The sequence below is a fragment of the Leptosomus discolor genome, chromosome 6 (assembly GCF_034619465.1).
Source record: "Leptosomus discolor isolate bLepDis1 chromosome 6, bLepDis1.hap2, whole genome shotgun sequence".
Taxonomy (NCBI): Eukaryota; Metazoa; Chordata; class Aves; order Leptosomiformes; family Leptosomidae; genus Leptosomus; species Leptosomus discolor.
Window position 1 is genome coordinate 4,627,937 of NC_141396.1, and position 21,008 is coordinate 4,648,944.

At 41.0% G+C, this 21,008-nt stretch overlaps 1 protein-coding gene across 1 annotated transcript; it reads left to right on the plus strand.

Annotated features, from left to right (window-relative positions):
- The first annotated feature begins 836 nt into the window (after positions 1-836).
- CHST15 (carbohydrate sulfotransferase 15) lies at positions 837-19,747 on the plus strand. The gene is made up of 7 exons (XM_009955469.2): positions 837-1,424; positions 2,176-2,515; positions 6,413-6,559; positions 10,819-10,975; positions 15,065-15,221; positions 18,193-18,340; positions 19,557-19,747. Exons 1-7 carry the CDS (start codon positions 837-839, stop codon positions 19,745-19,747), a joined length of 1,728 nt encoding a protein of 575 aa, XP_009953771.1.
- Positions 19,748-21,008: the final 1,261 nt, after the last annotated feature.

The window sequence follows — 21,008 nt, forward strand, 5'->3', positions numbered from 1 at the left end:
CCAAAAATGCTTCCATATTTAAAGAGCAGATTAAGATCTGTTAGGTTAGTGAGCAGCCGAGGGAAGCCGTGTAGTGTTACCTGTGGAGGCAGCTGTTGCTTGATGTGATCAGATGAGTGGCTGAAAAGAAAGGGCAGCTCACTGTGAGCTTGAAGCCAAATGTTTCCTGGGTTTAATATCGTGAGTGCTGTAATTAATATACCTGGCAAATAGAAGATACCTTTCAAATCGAATTGTGAAATTGTACTTTGCTATGACTTTGAGTGAAGGTGAATGTAGATATTACGTCTGCTGTTCTGTGTGTACCTATAGATATGTTTTTGTTTCTTTAGGTTGTACAACACGAATCTTTGAAACCATCTCTGGGAGGATGAAGCTTCCAGTAGCAGCAGTCTGGTTTGGAACCCGCTTGTTTTAAGAATACCTGGGAATTTCTACCCATTTTTGCCTATTCCAGTGTAAATCAGAGGACGATGAGTTATTTTTATCTTTTGCATATTTTCACACTACTTAACAATTTTTCTTCCTCCTCATTTTGTTCAATGGGAAAAACTTGAGCCAGTTGTGTAGCTGATTCTTACTTCGCCACATTCCTCTTACTGTGCCAAATTCTTGGAAACTGTGTCCACAGTACATCTATTTTTGTGCTTTGGTTGTTTTTTATTGTGTTTTTTTTTTTTTTTTTTCTTTATGTGACATATGTCACTTTTTGAGTGCTTTTACCTATTCTGGTTTGAACCTGTCGTTTTGCATGGCTGAATAGTTGTAGAATCACTCAAGGAATTAAATAATTTCAGACTTAGAGAAGATGACTCATACGCTTCAGAAACATTTTTATGGCTGTGCTTGGCTCATTAATACAGGAGTTTAGCAGTAGTAATATGAGATATTGCATTAATTGTTGCATACATTTGTTACCAAATGACTTGCACAGACAGTGTTTCAGATGTCGTGGACCTAATCATAATAACCAGAAGTGTCCTGTTTGCAAAGGAGAAAATAAGATCCCTTTGTACACCGATAGCAAGCAGATGAAGTTGCTTGCAGTTTTGGAAGTAAGGACTGATCACAGGGAAAGCTGGAATGGATTTTTTTGCTTGAGGAAGGGGAAGTTATGCAGCTTAATATTTGGGTTGATTATAATGACTCTAGTGATGGCATCCTACATACTGACTGGAGCCAAACATGGCCTGTTGTTAATACCATCTCCCTTCCATTATGGACCTTTTACTAGCAATCCAAGCTTAATGGACAATGAAAGCTTTAGTGACGTGAAAGACCATTACCAGCCTTCTAAAATGAATATTTCATATGTAAAGGATTATCCAAGCGTTAAATTAATTATTGACACTATTACTTCAAAGATAGAGTTTATAACGAGACAGCGCCCTGATTTGGAAGATCTGAGGAAACAGGAGCCACATGTAAGTATCAGTTAAAGTGTTTCTTAAACCACCATATACTTGCTTATTTCAAGACTTTTGGGTCAACCTTTCACTGACATAAAAAAAAGTGCAACTGCTCAGGTGTTCATATAGTGATTTACATCATCTGGAGCCTCCTGATTTACACCAGCTGAATAGATGATATTGTAGGTCATGTCCTTCTGCGTCATGGACAAAGTAGATGGGTTATATAAATGGTTTTGACACCTGAAACAAAAAATCAGGCAGTCTTCCCATAGCTGTACAACCTCATTGAAATTTAACCTTGTCTCATGCAAAATCATTCTGACTTAGATTTGCCAGTCACCTTAAATGATAAATAAGAGCCTTTCTAATAGATGATTACCAGTGTGCCTTCCTGAAAATCCAGTCATTGCAAATCTTGTATTTCAGAGTTAAAACCTGGAAGTTAATTTGATCTGAATATTACGTTTGACTTTAAAAATGAATTCCTAGGGTTGCAGGGGAGTTGGGGGATTATTGAAGTCCTTTCTAGCCTTAAAATCAAAGGATTTCTGAATGTACTCCTGTCCCAGTCCAACTGTTTGTTAGAATTTGGTTCCAGTGTCATGAGAAGAAATAAGTTAGGTCACTCGTGTAGTTAAAAAAAATAAAGGTTAAAAATGTCCACGTAGTGTTTCTGTTGTGTTCTCTTATTGTGATAAGTTAGAAAAGTATAACTGTCAATTGTTTGCTGCCTTGACTGAAATTGTTGTTCTTTATGTTGCAGATGTTCTCAGTAATTCCTAATAAATTCCTTCCAAATAGCAAGAATCCTTGTTGGTATGAAGAGTACAGAGGAAACACAACCACAGATCCTTATGCAACAAACTCTTATGCACTGTATTCAAAGCGCTTTCGAACCATATTTGATTACCTCAGGAAGGTATTTTGGAACCACTTGTACCATTATAAGGACAAACACTACCGCCTGCGCTGTCTCCCCCATTTCTACATCATTGGCCAGCCCAAGTGTGGGACAACGGACTTGTACGACCGGCTCAGGCTGCACCCTGATGTTCGGTTCTCAGCAATCAAAGAGCCACACTGGTGGACAAGAAAACGATTTGGTGAGTAAACATGTCCTCTGGTATCCAAGCGATTTGTCTCTACTGATCTTGGACATGACTTGTATATTTTTGGGATGAAATTTATGGATTTGCTCCATGTTGACTTACCTTGAAACCACTGCAATTAATAGTTTTGAAAAATCCAGGTGATGGGTGCTCAGGAGATTCCAGCCTACTTTTGTTTAATGATGTTTCGGGTTAAACTTTTCAAGATGATCCACATTTCGTTTGGTTTATTTGCAGTGGTTTGGAAAATCTAGGAAAAAAATAAAAACAATAGATAAAACCAACACTATGAATTTGTAAAAGCGGGAAGAGGAGCTACTAGGTTGTGATGGGAGATCTAAAGAATAGCAGTGATAGTTTTGTATTGCAAAATTCTGTAAAGCGTTTCTTACATGAATAAGTGATGGGTCAGCATTTGAAATGTGGGTGGCTTCAGTCCTTCTGGTTCAATAAATACAACTGTGCTTTGTGGTAGGAGCTTCGTTAGTGTCGCAGCTCTAGTCAAGCACTGAACAGCAGAGATGCTCTGCATGAGAAAGTTCGCTCACACCGAGGAGCCTGCACATATTTTGGATGCTTTTTTCCGGGCTGACATCAATATTTCATGAAGTGACCCTTCGTCTCTGAAGGCAGACTTGAATAGTTGAGGTTATGGCCTGCTGGAGCAAAACGCATCCACTCCTCCTGATTGCAGCGTCAAAGAGTGTCTGAGGGCGGTGGGGCTGAGCACATCGTTTTGTCCATCTGAAGTGTTCGTCCTTCTTGTTCTCTTTTCCTTGGGTGCCAAGGAAGGTCAATCTTATGGTTAGAGATGCAGAAGACCCATTTTCAATTCCGGACTGCTGTGTGCTTAGTGCTTTCATGTAAAGGCGGATGCATATGATGCTGGCTGTATTCCACCCAGGCTCTGGATTTTCCCGCTCTTGTTAAGTGCTGGGATGCCCTCACTTTGTATGACTTTAATATCAAAGATCACAGGCTTTTCGGTGAGATTACTATTTCCAAGAGGAAGATACTGGTTATTTTACGGTGACATCTTCTGTTCCTCATTTGCTGTTGCTTTACTACAGGCACTGCCATTGGAACAAGGGAAAACTTAGCACTGTGGGGTAGATCGTTGGATGAGGTCTTTAGATCACTACTTTCTTTTGGTGCTTTTCTAAGTTTCCTTAATATGGGAAACTGTCTCTTCTAATGAACTGCCATGGCTAAAGGCAAGGAAGGACACTTTCTGAGGGACCAGGACACCTGCAGTGATGCTTCTGTTCTTTATTTTGGGCTCATACCTTCAGTTCTTTATTTCTCCTGCATGTGGTGTTGCCATTTCCATCTCCCTTCTGTGTGTCCTGGAGCCCAGAAGAACCTCTGAGCTCCTGCTGGTGGGCCTTTGTTCTCTGATGCTTGGTGAGGATGAGGGCTCAGGCACAGAGCTGGGATATCATGATTTTGTTGTTTTCTCAGAGTATGTATTTTCTTTCTTTACAAATGCCACAAGAAATTGTCTAAAATAAGTATTTCAGACATTTTCTAAACATTTGTAATAAACTAAGAGTTAAAGCAATATGACAAAAATACAGATTTGCTTTTGAGATAATTTGTTGTTTAGGAGACGTGGGAGGTACCAGTGTGAATTGAGGCGTTCAACAAGAGAAGCATCGTGGGGCCCCCTGAAGCCCCATGAGAAGGCACTCGTTCATCACAGTCAGTGGCTGACTGTAGACAAATGATAAGAGTTATCTCCTGACCTGAAGGTGAAAAGTCAACTTAGTGAAAAAAGGGGCTTTTAGACTTGGATGTTTTCCAGTATGAATGCTGTGCTGCTTGTCTCTGGGTGTGCAGATGCAGGGACTGTCAGCAAAACCATCTGTGGAAGATCATGTCTTCCATGAGAGTGCTGGCAGAGAAGCCTGAAGTGAACGGATGTGTTAAGCTAAAGCCCTTAATACTAAATATTTCTCTACACCTACATTAGACTCAACATAAAAGTTTGGAATTAGTGTTGGAGGAGGCAGTGCATCCAACCTCACTAAAGCAATACTGAACTCACTAAAGGTCAGAACTAGACCTACCAAACAGGCAGAAGAATGTAAGAAATCAGGCCGGAGTGCATATAATTTGAGAACAAGGATGAATTCCTATCTCTGTGCTGGCATTCACAAACCCTCCACTTGAACGGTCTTGTGGTCAGTCACTGGGGACCAAGTGCAGATCCTTGAAGAGAACATTCTTTGCATAATCAGATTTTTTGAAGTTATTTTGTACAGCTGAAGAATGAGGAAAGATTGCATAGCTTGCGCTCTCATGGGAGGGAGATCTGTACAGATGACCTTCTGATCATCTCAGGCTGTCTGCCATTAAGAATGAAAGATTAGATTTGCTCCTGGTGACTCAGTCCTTTCATTCTGCCTCAACAGTATATTAACTAATGGTTGCTATTAAAAAAAAAAAAGAAAAAAAAACACACACAAAAACCCCCCAAACCAAACCAACAAACCAACCAAAGACACCACAAAGGAAAAAAAGAGAATATGACAAATAGACCAACAAGTGAAGCTGAGACAGCCCTCTTTATAAGCCAGCTGGTGGATACGACTCCGATGCTACTGGCTATTTACTTGGTTTAGTTTGTAACAGTTATCTGGACAAGAAAGTCTTTTGTTCTAAGGCATCCTCTCATTCAGTGGATTTTTATGAGACTGACTAATTTCAGCTGAAGCTAAACAGCCCTCCTGGGGAGGCCCCATTTCGCAAATCACTGCTTTCCCGTTCTGCTGGGATGGTGGATGCTCTACGGGACTTTGTCCCAGCTTGACTGTCTCTTTTTCCTGGCTCTCAGCCACAATTTCTATTCCCAGGAGTGGGGTGGCAACAAACCAAGGCAGTCTGCAGCACCATGCTTGTACTTCTTTTTCCCGTCAAAACAAGTCAAAATACACTGCTAAGCTTTCTTCTACCCTCATTAAATCCCACTTTCCTAAAGGGGAAAATCTGAAGGAATAGACAAAAGAACTCCCTTGCTGAGCTTTCCCCTCACATAATTGATAATTATTGGCCTTGCAGGAACAAGAAAGGGAGAGCTGAGAAGTCCTGCTCTATACTTTCAGCTTTGCCCATACTCTGTTGCCTTCCCAATACTGTCCCTGACTACTGCCCCTTTGAAAAACTCTCTTGTGGTATGGTAAGAAGCAAGAATGCAAAGACAGGCATGGAGAGCATGTACAGAAAGTGGAGAAGTGAGACTAGATTTGGAAAGAAGAGTGAGAAAAAAAGTATAAAAATCACAGATGTGGCTCAAGACGCTGAGAAATGCAGAGAGAAGGTGGTACTGAGCACACACTGGAGTGTAGGGAAGGGGAGGAGAAAAATAAGACACTATGGTGGAGCTTGTTTTCATACTTGTGAAAGACAAAAACATGAATGATTTCCCAGTTTTCTGATTTTGATAAGCACATGTTGATTTGCATATTTGGCATCAGAGCCCGTTCTCAATCTCAATACAGTAAATCTAGTGGGAGTCCAATATTACTTCAGTTTATATTGGTTCAAATGATAGCAGAATCTGGTCTTTTATGTTAATTCCAGAAGCTAAATTTAGAAGAAAATAAATGCAAGCTATTCATGCAGGCACTATAAAGCAGAACATTTAAGGTATTTCTTATCACTGCGAATTTATGGCTTAATCGTATAGTATCTTGAATCTCAGCTAATTCATTATTGGCACTTTTATCTGAAAGTTGCACTTCATTGGTCTAATTTTGTGCTGACACTAGCTGGCTCAGTGCCAGCCGTGTCGATGAAGCTTTCTTGATTTACACCAGTGGCTAATCTTGCCCTGCTATTTTCTTTTAATTACTTTTTTAAAAATAAACTTCTTTTCTTCACTGTTTTTAGGAATCATTCGTCTGAGGGATGGATTTCATGATCGCTACCCGGTGGAAGATTACCTTGATCTGTTTGACTTAGCAGCCCATCAGATTCAGGGTGTGCTGCAGAGCGAAGCGGCAAAAGAGCGCGGCAAGATGAACAACATCGTAATTGGTAGGGCAAATACAGCCTCTGAACTATGTCTCTGCAGCTCCAGGTTGGCAGCATTCGTAGCTGAGGCATGAGAGGGGCATTTTCCCAGTTGTGAATGGTTCATGGCACGGAGCCCCTGACGTTGGTTTTCTCCGGTGTGTGTGAATAGCGCAGAAGCTCTTGCCTTTTCCTGGAGGGTGGTTATTCACTTTGATAAAAAGTTGAGATTATCTTTAGAAAATGCCTGAGCGAGCAGTGAATGTCTGATGAACATCAGCATTTAATTAAATGTTTTTTTTAAAAAAAAGAGTGAGGATGACCTTGTTGACTCCTTCAAGTCTTACTTTCATTTTGTTTTCATTACGAGGGGTTTGCCTGTACTGATGGGACTGTAGCTTCAGGTCCAAATGCTGCAGCAAGGTGCCTGGGATGACACACTAATTGTGGTATTATGACATCCAATAAGTGCTGGGATCCTGTAGCTGACTGGAGACAGTTTCCATGATAACAACACACCTCAAGCTCCAACATGAGATACATGCAGGAAGAAGGATGACCAATTTTTGTGTCATCATCCCTATGTAGCCTATGGCGGACTGAAATAAATATGATCAAACTCTGATCTGTTTTGTTAACAGCAAAGCTAGTGCAAGTTTCAAGAGCAGGAATACAGAGTGTCAAGTTGAAGCTGTCCTGCGCTGTATTTCTTTTCAGCCGTGGAACCTAGAGGCACAGGACAGGATACTATTTGAAGATAATCTTACAGTTTCTGTTGCTATTAAATTATCTGATTAACATGAAAAATGGTTGAGTAATGTTGGTGTGTTGTACCTTACGGAAGACGGTGGTTAGGACTGGGATCTAGGGAGGGATCCCTGGGTTGTTTTCCATGACATGCAGTGGTCGATCCAACGTGCCCATCCACTGTGGTCTGTGCTGCCATCGGTTTACAGTGCCCATGAGGAATGTCAGCAGAAATTTCTAAATTCATTATTCTACAGAAAAGAGAGACAAGATTTTTGCTACCTGCCCTCAGAGGGAATGCCCTCAGAATAATTTTTTTTGGTCTCAGTCTAACAACAAAAATTAACCTATTGTTGGCCGGATGGAGTGGTGACGATACATTGTTTAGACCAGAGACTTGCCTATAGTCACATTTGCTCAATTCTTCCTCAGCCTCCATTTAAAAGTCTGTCATTTGCTTTATTAAATATTCAAAATTGAGCACAATTTTCAAGATGGGGTCTTAAGAAATGCTGCCATCAAGGACATCTGCAGAATTTCCACCTACTTACAATAATATCTTCTGTCCTTTCATGGGTGAAGTGCTTATACTAATTAAATTCACTAATCTAATTGGCAACGTACATCTTTGATTACTTGCCTCCTGTTACGGCTTTTGCTAGAGTTCACTTTGTGTTTCTTTTTCCTGTAGTCTCATTTCTTGTTTCATTAAGGTTCTGTTCGCTTTTCTTATTAAGTTTACAGGAAAAGTCCTGAATGATTACATTAATTAAGTCAGTCTTTTATGACCTTGGTAAAAAACAAAACAAAGCAAGCTAGTCTAAAATGAATCTGTATGAATATCAGGTTTGCTTGGAATCCTCTGTTTTCTTACTTCAGATGACTAGAAAGAAAAATCGAATTAAAAACTATAAACATTTCAGTTTGTCATGTTACGTTAGTTTGAAAAGTTAAGCTTCTTTGGATGTTATACTTAGTGTATAATAATTGCATTTTCCCCCCAAAATCAACATCTGCTTAGAGATGAACCAAAGAGGACAGTGCTGATCTAGCCTGAGGCATTCTGAGCAGGACTTGTTTGTTCATGATCATTAATATGATAAATTCAGAGGAATGTCTTGTGAAAACACAGCATGATGTTAATCCATTAATGACTGAATAAAGAGGTTATACATCCATTCTTTAAGCCATTTAGTAATTCGTATGTTCTTTAGGTCCATAGGAAAAAATAATATATTTTGGGTTGCACTGCAGTAACTTGACATAGTTACTATAGCAGTGATTAAGCTATCTCATGTTTAGTATGGCTTGTTCTCTTTGCAGATATTAAATCTGTATTATAAAACAGAAAGGAACACTGCCAAAATGTCAGGAGTATTTTTGGCTGCTTCAGGAAATTAAAATTAAAGAGTCAGCAGAGACCAGAATGATTTTTTTTTTTAACACCCCTCCCCACCCCCCCTTAATTCTTGACAGTCATCTTGATTTGGGAGGATTTGCCTTCTTGTGCCCAGGCTACCCTCGACTGACTGCATTAGAGCAGCACCTTGAGTCCCTGTTAATGCTTTACCATGATCTGGTTGCGTGCCTGTGCTCTTCCCTGCCTGCCAATTTTTGGTGGTGGCAGCTCATCCAGCTGAAACAATTTCTGTGGAGTGGTCCGGTCTGTGATGTGAAGAGAATCTGCCCGTTTATGTGCGAATGCATTGATTTTATTTAGTTCAGATGGCACGGGTGCGAACAGATGTTCTTAAGTTTGGTCACTGTATATGAAATAATTGGAATAAATCCAAATATGTTCAGAGGTCTACAGAGCGGAGAAGCATGAGGGAAGATCAGAAAATCGGTTCTAGTAAGGACTGGATGGCTCGCTGAGGTCATAGACTTTAATCTTTGGCATGATTTAGGCCAACATTTTTGAGGGAGCAGTTTAAGCCTAGCCGTTCCTGTCATGGAGATGTAGCTGTGACTTTCCAAGGTCACTCTCATCCCTGGAGGGCGCTGTTCTGGAAATCCGTGTACGCCAGTGCTTGTACCCATTTGCATTGTACCGTCTTCTGATAGCGCAGAAATAGCTGCATGATGTTTTCGTGGTACAGCTATCTCAGCTCTTGTCCTATATTTAGTCTTTTGTGTTTCTGCTTCACCCGGCGTGGGAGCTGGGCTAATTGAGTTTTAATTGACAAGTCAAAGCCTACCGATGATTAGGCAGTGCTTTGGCTAATTAATTTAGAATGGGAAAGCTTTAGCCCATGGACCTGATCTCCTCCTCCTAAAAAGAGGCAAAATGAACATGACAGAAGATTAATGTGTTTTCTAACAACTCCCAGACTTTATTAATGAATCACTTTATGTTAAGCTGAAGTTTGGAACCAGTACCTTTTTCATGTTGTGTTTTGGCCATCTTTTAAAATCTTTCTTGGGCTTTCCTAGGAGAGGATAAAAAAAATAAAGAGAAATTATGTGCAGGTCTATAAGCCTACAACATTATTGCTTTTTTCATCTCGTTCTTTTTGATTCAAAAAACCTCATGAACAAGAATTAGCTCTCATTAGGCTGTCAAAGAGTGGAAGTTTCCAAAAAGCTTCTGTATATGTTTTATTAAACAGTAGCGTGCCATATAAATGCCAGTATTACTTAAAAAGGTGGGGAAGATTGCACAATTCAAAACATCGTATCAGATCATTTATTTAGCAGCTGAAGCATCATATACCTTGTTCTGGCAGAAACGTTGCTGATTGTGTTTCTCCCTGAAGCATTACAGAGTAAGCTTCTTCAGGAACTAAGGATGTCAGAATCTGGCGTTTAACCAAATGTGTTGCTTGTTCTATAGACCTTTTGTCTAATAGTAAATAGTTATATTTGACTTAACCTACATGAATAACTGTAGTTCTATGAAAAAGCTCTGATAATGGCTAATTCTCAAAAAGGGATATTTCAAACCACAGTGACATAACTCAGCCGGTTAGTGCACGTTTTTTTAATATTTCCCATGTGCTCAGCGACTCCCCTGTTTATGTTCTAAACATTATTGATCCGCCGGAGGGGTGGTTTCTGGTTTTTTCCTTAGTTTGTGTCAAATTGTACAATTGGTTAGCAAGTTACTACTCTGAGATCAGGAGAATTAAACCCAACCGTTGGGGTGCTACAGAGAACACGGCAGGTCTTCGGCAGCGACAAGCTCCTGCTTCCTTGCTGGAGGGTGGGCCAAAACCCTGAGCAATCCATTCCAGCCCAGATCGAATATATTTACATATGTTAACCTCTAGCAGGAAGCAGTGTGGTTAGTGGACAGTAATATTTCAGGTGGAGCTACATAAAAGCTGCCTTAGCCGTCACTGTACTCACAGAGGTAGAAGGCAGTGTGACTGCTCTGCCTCTGGGGAGCATCGCCCAGATCAATTTGCAAGAACCAAGGTATGCTGAAATTAATCGAGTCAATTTTAATCAGTCTACACCAGTTCAAAATTCAGCCATTTTCCGCTCCAGCACAAAGAATGAAAGGAGTTACTAGCAGAGATGCTTTTAATTTCCAGGGGAGGCCAGTGCCTCGACGATGTGGGACAACAACGCTTGGATTTTCTTCTACGACAACGGTACTGAAGGAGAACCTCCCTTCTTAATCCAGGATTTTATCCATGCCTTCCAACCGAATGCCAAACTTATCGTCATGCTGAGAGACCCTGTTGAAAGGTGAGCAAGGATCACGTTGCTAAAAGAAGTGAGAAAATTGTCTTACTGTAACAATTTTATTCGCTCTCGCTCTCTTGGAGGCAAATAAATGTTCACACGATATTTGGCAGAGTTACTTGGTTTATGATACGAGCTGCCAAGGGGTGTTATTCTGCATATTTTGGCATATGTAATTGTGATAGTGTTTTAAAGAGGGCCATGTGAGTGTAAATGCCCCAGTGAGTGCCATGCATGCACACCTGAGCTACCTTGAAAAAAAGAATTTATATGTTACCAAATGCAATATAACTCCATAAACGAGCTAATATGTCCTGGCTCTCAGCAGGGCTCACTGGACTGAGTATGGCACTGAATTTACAGGTCCCAGCATAAGCGGTCCTGGGAAGTGCTTCATGTTAAATAATATGATTTGTGTCTTCAAAGGGCGTACTGTTCAAAATTATTAAAAGACAGCAAATAGCAGCAGAGTCAGCAAATAATACAATTTTTTTTTTTTTTTTAATCTTAAAATGCTTGGTGTAACCCTCATAAAGCTTCACTAGGCGATTTTATCTTGCACAGCCAACAGCTACTTTCGAGTTCATCCTTGGTCTTTCTGACTTGGCAGTGGAAGGGCTCTGCTTTTGCAAAGGTGTGGGCTGTTCTTGAGTGGTTCTCCGTTGCGTTAGCCAGGAATGCTCTTCTTTCCATTTGCATTTCACTTTTTCTCCCCAGTCTTCCTCCAGATTTCTGGGTTATTTTTTTCCGCTGTGTCCTCTGAAGGAGCATGATAATGATGACGTTAATGGGGAGGGTGGAGGGGATGGAGGCAGAGTCCAAGGGAGTGTGAATTCCTTCTCTCTGTACCTCCATAGGGATATTCGGGACACTTAGGGCTCGGTTACAGCGCAAGGGCAAAGCCCCAGGAACACCCGAAGGCGTGCAGATGATGATGGGGACCAGGCTCTGGTGTGAGCTCGGGCACTGGGAGCAGGACAGGCGTGGGGCACTTGTGCAGGCAGCCCATAACCGCTGCCCAGCAGCTGCCCAGCTGCCCGCAGCGACTTGCCAGCGGGAAGGGACGGGTGGTCCTTGACGAGCTTCCCCCGATGGTGGGACATGGCTACTGGTGAGAGGCAGAACAGTGAGAGTGCTTCCCCTCTCCTGGGTCAGGAAATACAGCTCTCAACTTTTAATGGCATGCCCTGACCTCAGGATTTAACAGATGGTAATTTTATGCGAGAGAGCTGGCTGAAGTGGCTTCCTCATGTAAATTACCGACAAATTCCCTGATTGCTTTAACCACCCTCTGTAACGTGGGTGTAGCTCTTTGCCAGCTTTAATAAGGGTGAGATAAAAAGCCAGCTTCATCTCCCTTTCTGCATTTATGATAAATTGGTTTCTTTTTGTTTATGATTCCCTGTGCTCTTGTTGCTGATAGCTCATGGAAACTGCAGGAGCAGGAGCAGCCAGAGCAGAAGGGGCAGCCCAGGCAGCTCCAGCAGCGATGCAGGGCAGCGGGGCAGCTGCCTTGCAGCAGCCAGAAGGACGTGGGTGCCGCACAGGGTCTGCGACAGGGTCTGATCTAACCTGCACAGGGTCTGGTCTGTCCCCCAACGGGGGATATGGGGAGGACGTCAAGGTTTGTGATGGTGGGTGTCAGTGGTGTAATTGTTTCATTGTAATGGGTGCTGACTGAGGGTAGTGACTTCAAGTAGCCGGAAGAGCTGAAATCCTAATCAGCAAAGGTTTAATTTCCAGGCAGATGTCCCTAGAATTAAAAACAGATGGAAAGAAACATAGAAAATCTCGACGGCCCTGTGGAGAGACAACTTGTCTTCAAGAAAGCAGTTTTCCATAAGATGTCAGCAAGTCTTTAAAATGATGCGTTTATTTTAATGGATGATTAGAAATACTAAGCAGTCATATTAAACCTTTCAAATAAAACCACAGCCAGGCCCATGCTGTATGTGATGCCTGCTGGCTGATTTCCCCCAGCAAGAACCTTTTTACCTGCTCTGCCAGGAGCAGTCAGCCCTGCCATCTCTGGGACAAGCCCGAGTCTTGTTGATGTAGCACTTTTCTGCAAGCAGGAGATACTGTTGTGTGCCTAATTTAGTTGAAGTTGGCTGGTTTTGTCCTTTAGCTTCTCCCCAGCTCATCCTCATAACCCTGCACTGGTGGTGTGGCTCTTTGGTGGGTGCAGCGTGAGGGACCCAAGGTCTGCCGCTGCAGAGGGAGAGGACAACACGTGGTGCTGCGGTTGTGGTCCTCAAGCACTGGTGGGCATCACTTTGAAACAGGCTGCCTGACCAGTCTGGTCCAAACCTGCTACCATCCCTCTGCTCTGAGATGGAGGTTTTTTTCATTTAAAGAAAATTGTCTGAAGTGCATTTGCCGGACTGGGAAGAAGTGGACAAAAATCAGAGTCTTTGTATAGATAGTACTGGGTGCCTCTGCCTCATCTTCTATAGTTTGCTGTGATTTTTCTTTCAAAAAGTGTGTAAAAATGGAATTAAAAGCATCCTGCAACAAATACATCCCTTTTCTTTCTTTTTAAATGAACAGAGAGTCTTCATTTGTTGCATATGGGAATTAAAATCCCATTCTTGCAGAACACTAACATAAATAATGAGTGCAAAGGGGCTACTCCTGTGCTTAAGTGCTTTGCTGGATTAGGGCCTAAACTTTCTAAATTAAATGACGAATTTTTAAGTACCTGTGGAAATCAAGGGAAGTTAAAAAATAAATAAAGTAAGTGCAATACAATAAAGCAGCAATAGAATGAGACCTAAATAAACTGATTTTTTTTGGTCATTTCTTAGACACCTGTGTTTTTTGAAAGAGGCTGAAAGGTATCTAGGATTTCTGGAATGTTTTGAGAGGTGGGTGCTATGGAGGCATAATATTTGTGCTGCGAACACACTTGGGGAAGTGACTTCTCAAGTGTTATAAAATTGTCTCCAAAGCCCTGTGGTATTGTTGGGGTTCTGGTCATAGTTTCTATGCCTAAATATGAAAGAAAGTTAAAATACCATGTTCAGCAGCTCTAATATTTATGCCATGTCAGAGTATTTCCTATACCTCCTTGAATCATGTTTCTCTTGGAAAAGTTTAATCAAGGTTTCAGGGCTTAAGGCTAAAGTAGGTATTTTACTTGCCTGTAGGTTTTGGGTTGTTTCACCACCCCCACCCCCCAAAGGGATGTGAATTTAGATAATCTTTTTAAAGTGATATTAAGCAATTGTAAAACTTGTGCTAAAAATGTGCAATGAGGGGATATTCCTCTGCTGCAACTTGTGGAAAACCCTATTGCTGGTGGCTTTTGCTCCCAGCAGCAGCAGATGCAAGGGCTCTGCTTGCCTGCAAGCTGCAAACATGCGTGGGTCCACATCCTGCTGTCCTCAAAGTAGGGGTGGGACTGCTTGGGGAATGCGGCACTACAGACTGTAGCATAAATGTGAGCCATTTACCTAGTTGTAGTATTTCAGCTTAAAAAACCCAAGAGGTGGAATGCTGTAAATCAGCAGGTTTTGATGGAAAGTCAGTACAGGATTGGAGGTGGAGTTTTCTGCAAAAAACTAGGAAATCTGGACTCTTTCGTACTCTCCTACTCTTGATGGTAGCCAGCTTGATAATCATTTTAAAATCACTTTCTAACCCATCCCATTCCTCTGTTGGTTTTGAAATCAACCTTAAGCTTTTGAGACGAGGACTGTTTCTGTCCGTGGCAGTGTGGAGCACCAAACATAGAGGGGTACCGTGTCAGCTGAGATCAGTTCTACTGTTCATGGATACTACAAATTTAAAGTACATACATCTGAAAAATTTGCCTTCAGGAGAAAATATTGGCTTGTACAATTACTAGGGTCAGGTTCTCGAGGGATACTGACCTTGAAAGGGGGGGGATGATGTTTAGCAACTCCCTGGAGTGGATGCTGCTCTGAGCCAAAACCCATCAAAATGAATAGAACTGGCTGAACAAGCTGTCAGTGGGGCAGTGCTACACACACGTACCCTTTCCCTCGATTCACGTAGCTGATTGCCACTGTCATGTAAATAAATCTTCTTTTATTTCCTCTGTCATTTACTTACACGTCTCATTCGCAGATTGTACTCCGATTATCTGTACTTTGCAAGTGCTAATAAATCTGTGGAAGATTTTCATGAAAAAGTGGCAGAATCGCTGCAGCTGTTTGAAAATTGCATGCTGGATTACTCATTGAGAGCCTGTGTCTACAACAACACCCTGAACAATGCCATGCCCGTATGTATTTCCAAGAACATTTGATTCCTTGCTGCTTTAATGGTACATTGGGTCAAGGTTATTAAAATACTAAAATACTGTGCAAATAAGCATCGAGAAATAAAGCTTTCTCCCTTTTCATTTGTAAAGCGGGTGACATAAATATATATGTAAGCATATAAAAGCTGATGTACTGGCTCAGCTGTCTCCTCAGTCTGTTCCCTGGTGAATGCCAACAGTAATAATACAGTCTTTCTATTGTGCAAGCATATGGGGAGCACATTTAGTGAAGAATACTGTTTAATGTGTAAGCTTTTTGCAGATCTCTCCAAAAAGTAGCCCTGGCAAGGATCTTGGTGGTATGAAATTGCCTCAAAATCAGAATAAACTATGTCTTCTTTCTCAAGAAAAGGTTACCAATAACTAGATAAAACCTTTCTTTTTTTTTTTTTTTCTTTTTTTTTTTTTTTCCAAATTGTGCACATCAGAAAATGATAAAAGGAAATACAGAAACTGCTGGCAGGAGAATGGATAAGTATTACAGGCTCGGTATTCCAAAATTCACATTTTTATTGTAGAACTGGCTTCAGATTTTGCTTGAGGGGGGAGAATAGTATGGAAGACATTGACTTAAAGTATCATGTCTGGCCAGTTGCCATTCAATCCTATTTTATTTGCTCAGGCCATAAAGGACTCAGAGGGAATGCTTACCTCCTTTGTCTCCAGGGTGAAGTTATTGCCTTCTCCACTCGATAAAATAACCATAAAGGAGTGTATTGAACAGCCTTGAGCCCCGCAGCAGTAGGGCAAGCAGGACATCCCTCTTACTTACCTTGGCAGGTAGACTGGAGCTGCTCGTCTTTGATGATAGCCTCCAGGACCTCCACAGACACGAGCTGCTGCCGGGCAGTATCACAGTACTTTCCAGCCATCTGCTTGCACAAATGCATTTCTTCCAGTGTGAGGAGTGAAAGGCAGAGACAGAACAAGAACGAAAGATTTTCCTCCTCTCTTTGTCCTCAGGGTGCAGAACCAATCTTCATTTGTTGTCTTAGGCAGCTCTCTGGAGAAGATACTTTTGGAAATGCACAGAGGATGCCTCGTTCCAGGGAGTCACAAGCAGGTGTTTGTCATAAAACACAAATGCTAACTGTGCTCCTCAATGGGCTTTTTTAGCTGCGCCTTCAGCCAAGTTGCTGAAGTCTGTTGCGCGCTTGGTTTGCTGTACGTTGAAAAAGCAGGGATATTTTCCCCGGTGAGCTCATTAGATTGCTAATTGTGCAACTACACCAGAAGAATTTTGTTTTGCTGTTTGTTAATGTATTCCTGAAATGAGAGAGGTGTCGTAGCATCAATCAGCAGCGACGATGTCTAACCTGTAAAGAAAGGAGTGTTTGTCAGCTTATCCTCACGTAGTCAGTGAAAAGCATATTACCCGGAGAAAGGCACGCTGAGCCACAGTGATGAAACTGAAAGTGCAGAAATAGATATTATGGAGGGGAGGATGGCTCAGGAAACTCTACTGATGTCTTTGATGTGTAGGGGGAAGCACTGGAGGAGACAGTCTGGTTCAGAACAACAGCAATGAAAAGGAAGTCAGTACAACACACTTTATAGAGAAGAAAATCAAGATCCCAAGAAAACTGAAAATTACGGGGACATGTTAATTAAAATCCCTCTTTCTGGCGAAAAGCTTTAAAAAAGATTCTAAGCCTGTGGCGGGAAGCGCTGCAATCCCAAACTATACCATGCAGCCCATGCTTGCCTTTCACTCACCTCCATCTCCCAGGAGAAAGAAAAGCAAAACCCACCAGTGGGCCACATGTTTTCCCTAGAGTTCAGCGAAATGGGGTATTAACTGAGGGCTGAAGTGCTGACCTGCCAGTATGATTACATGTTAGGCTGGTGTTTTTAATCTAATAAGATGTTTCAAATTCTTATGTAGCACATACATAAAGAAGTCTGCTAAATATGGAGATTATTGTTACAAGCAGCCAAGGACACACATCAGAGTCTCACATTATGATAATAATGACTTAGCAATAATTCAAAATAGGGCTTATTTTACTGGAATTTAGGTATCACATGAGTCAGTGTAAGAAGCGAAAAAGACTATTGTTATCTGACCTCCTTGGTTCTGCAGTAATGCGACTTGAAGATGTTAAGTCTCTTTTATGAAAGATGCTTATGACTTGGGATTCATGTTTCTCTCTTCTGAGCCTGAAGGGATTTAGAAAAATATTTATAAGCACAGTTGGAGGTTAGACTTTTAAGAACACCAGACTACCCTTTTTATGTTTCAACTTGTTATGTAAAATTGAGGAGGGAAGAAAAACAGAGATTAGGTAAAGACAGGCTGATGAACTGCCTTTTCACGTCTCTGGTCTCACATAGTCTGGCGCGCTCGTTGCATACTCAGACAATGCACCATTAACACTGTCTACCGCCACTGCTACTGCAGCTTAGGTCTAAATCTAATTATTGCAATCAGGGGATACAAGCAAATACACCCACGTCTAATTCCTGATACTGAATCAGAATATTAGGGCCTAGCGAAGGCAGCAGGACTAAGCATCTTCTCTTCCGTTGCTCTTCATCCAGGGGCTGAAAGCCCTCATTGTCTCCATGAAGGCTGGGTCATCCCAAGCATGGAGGAGAGTGAAGGTGAGGTGGCCGAGCATCCTTCTGCGTATGGTTGTCTCTGTGCAGTGCTTTTACAGAGACCTGTGGCTGAAGCAGCAAGTGCACAGCCAAGCCCTTAGTGAAATGACACCTCTAACCAGTAAAAATGCCATTTACAAAGATTTCCTTAAGCTGCACTGAAGACAAGAGGAAGATTTAAAAAATGTTCAGATACTGTCCTTTTATGGTTCCTTAACAGCACATATTTGGGATTTTTGCCCAGAAGACAGAGGTGAGTGTTGGTTTGTTACTGCTAGAAGGTTGTAAGATGAATTAATTTTTATTTGTTTTGGTTTTTTTGTGCTTACAGGTAAGGTTACAGGTTGGGCTTTATGTTGTGTATCTTTTGGACTGGCTGACAGTTTTTAACAAAGATCAGATACTTGTTCTTCGCTTGGAGGACCACGCATCAAATGTGAAATACACCATGCACATGGTGTTCCAGTTTCTGGATCTGGGTAGGTGTCTTCTGGCTGTTTTGAGATAAGTGCAAAAAATCATTATTATCCTTCTTCTATATAATTTTTGCTTTATTAAGAGACAAAACAGAGTCATGGGAATCTGTCTTGAAGGATGCATTAATCTTGTTGCCTGGAGTCAAGAAAAATTGCAATTCCCAAATTCCCATAGAAAGGTTGGTGTTAGAAGATCTTAATGAGACTATAGCAAGAAAGAAATATCAAACCCATTCAGAATGTAGGGATATGTCTAACCATATGGAAGGCAGTCCTGCTTCTGAAGGCAGTTAGTGCTTGTTTGTCACGGGCTTACATGGGTGTAAGAGCTATCCCATGCCACTGAAAGAAATGGGAGTGCTGTGGTGGTGTGCATGCTGTTGCCAGCTTGGTGCATGCAGCCAATCCAGAGTCTAAATCTGAGTACCATGAAAGTTGCGTTTCTAGCTGAGGAGAAGGGGGAAATTGTGTTTTTGCTGTGTTGATTGAGACATCTGTTGCTAATCCTCGGAGAAACGCTGACAGACAAAATGTTGCCCAATGTTGATTTGACAGTAGCAAGAGGATGAAAATGTGGCTGCAAAATAGTCTGGCTGGTCCAAACACTGGTCTAGATGATGAGGAAGTTTGAATGCAGCAGATTGAACAGATGAAGAGCTTGGCATCTTCTTCTTGAATATGGTTTGTGTTGGAAAAGCCTGTGGGTTTTTATCTTGCTGAAGTACATTGTCAAGGGCTTACATTTATTCCCGGAATAGGGGCATCACTGTACCTGTGTACCACTTTGATCCCACTGCCAGCCTCCAAAACAAACAAAAAAAGGGCTTACATGAGTGAAGCTTGTGGAGTTTCTACCAGGTATTAGGCAACTCACATTATAAAATTAAACGACAGTATAAAATAACTGCAGCTCCAAAATGGACAGGATGTATCCAATGTCAAGTTTTTTTCTGAAAACAATTTTTTTCCTCCAGAAAGTGTTTGTGCTGCTTGTAGAGATGATTAATTAATGTGAAAGGAAAACATATTATTTCCGTATTTGCTAACAGTGTTTTCTTTTACTGATCTCAGCTTCTATTCAATATTCTGAAGCATCATCGCTGCTAACACAAATTCCATTTGTCTTCCCCCTGGCAAACCTTCTGATTTAGTCATATGTCTTCTTTAGCATGAGCATTTTGGGTGAAATATTTTAAGATAATATTCAATTTTTCCACAGGACCTCTAAGTGAGAAACAAGAAGCTCTGATTACAAAGAGTCCTGCATCAAACACTAGACGACCTGAAGACAGAAGTCTGGGACCGATGCTACCAACAACAAAGGCAATTTTAAGAGATTTCTATAGGCCTTTTAATACAAAACTGGCACAAGTTCTTTTTGATGATGCTTTTTTATGGAAGAGGACATAATATGTAAATTTAGTGCCACAAATACAGTGCTTAAAGGAGTTTTTATTTTTTTAAATTCTATTTTTGTGCGTGGATATTTACATTTTTCCCATTCCAAAGAGAAGCCGATTGATGAGCTGAGACTCTCACCTTCAGTCAGCACACTTCACGACAGTTATACCACATTTTCCTTGTGAGAATGTAAAGCATCTTGCTTGTCAGTTTATTGCAACTTCTTTTACCCCGGCAAGAGTAGAGTGGAAAAGCATTAGCACAAAGGTGATGTCTTACACTCTCCACGGGGCTGTTGAAGTTTAACCTTCTCTAAGATGCTGCAACACAGAACTAGCATCAGTTTCCTGCAATTATGCTTATAATCTCATTTTCAGTATATGCTATTCATTCATTTTTTCAAACTATTGATGTCATTTAGTCATTAAAATTTTTAATTGAATTCAATCTAAAATTTTGTTTCTTTTTGTCAGCATATTCACAAATGGTCTTCACTTGCACTGAGGTTTTTATGTTTCCTTAATTCTGAAACAAAGATAAAGGATAATTACATTTACATAAATTTCCAAGTCTAATTAATATCTTCAAGACAAATGGACCTTCCTAGCCACACTGCTTACAAAAGAAAATTTTATATCCCAGGTAAGAATGGATGGCTGAAATCTAAACAACAGGCCACATCCAGTGTTTAGCATAACAAATCCAGTGTCTTGCATATTTTGTCCATGTAAATGGAAATACGTATCATCTGTTCGTATCACTCACACATTTTTCCAGGAAACCACTAATGGGCTTGCTGGGCCACGGAGAGCTTTTATGGAGTTTTCTTCTAGGTCCTACACAATTACTCTTCTCCATTGCAAAAAAATCATTATGAAATGTTGTTATTAAGTGCATAAATGGACAGGATGCACAGTAGCTTGTATCTTTTTAGAAAGCATATGTTAACTAATGAATTAGTTGTGCATTATGTGTTTCCCTCTTCAGGAAAGATGTCTACATTTGGTTTAAAAAGTTGAGAGATAGACTTGAGAAAAAAAAAACTTTTTGAAAGCTATGGAGAAACTTTGGACTATCTGAAAGTTTTTATTTGACTAAAATGGCCAATTTTTTATATAAATGTGGAGTAATTCAATATTTGATTTCAAATACACCTGGTTAGCATCACTGTCAGCTACAGTCTGCAGTCTTCCTGCAGGTTGAACTGGTCAGCATAGCTTACCTAAGCTAGGGACTTTTTTAAGACACAAATGAAAGTGCTTGCTGTTGA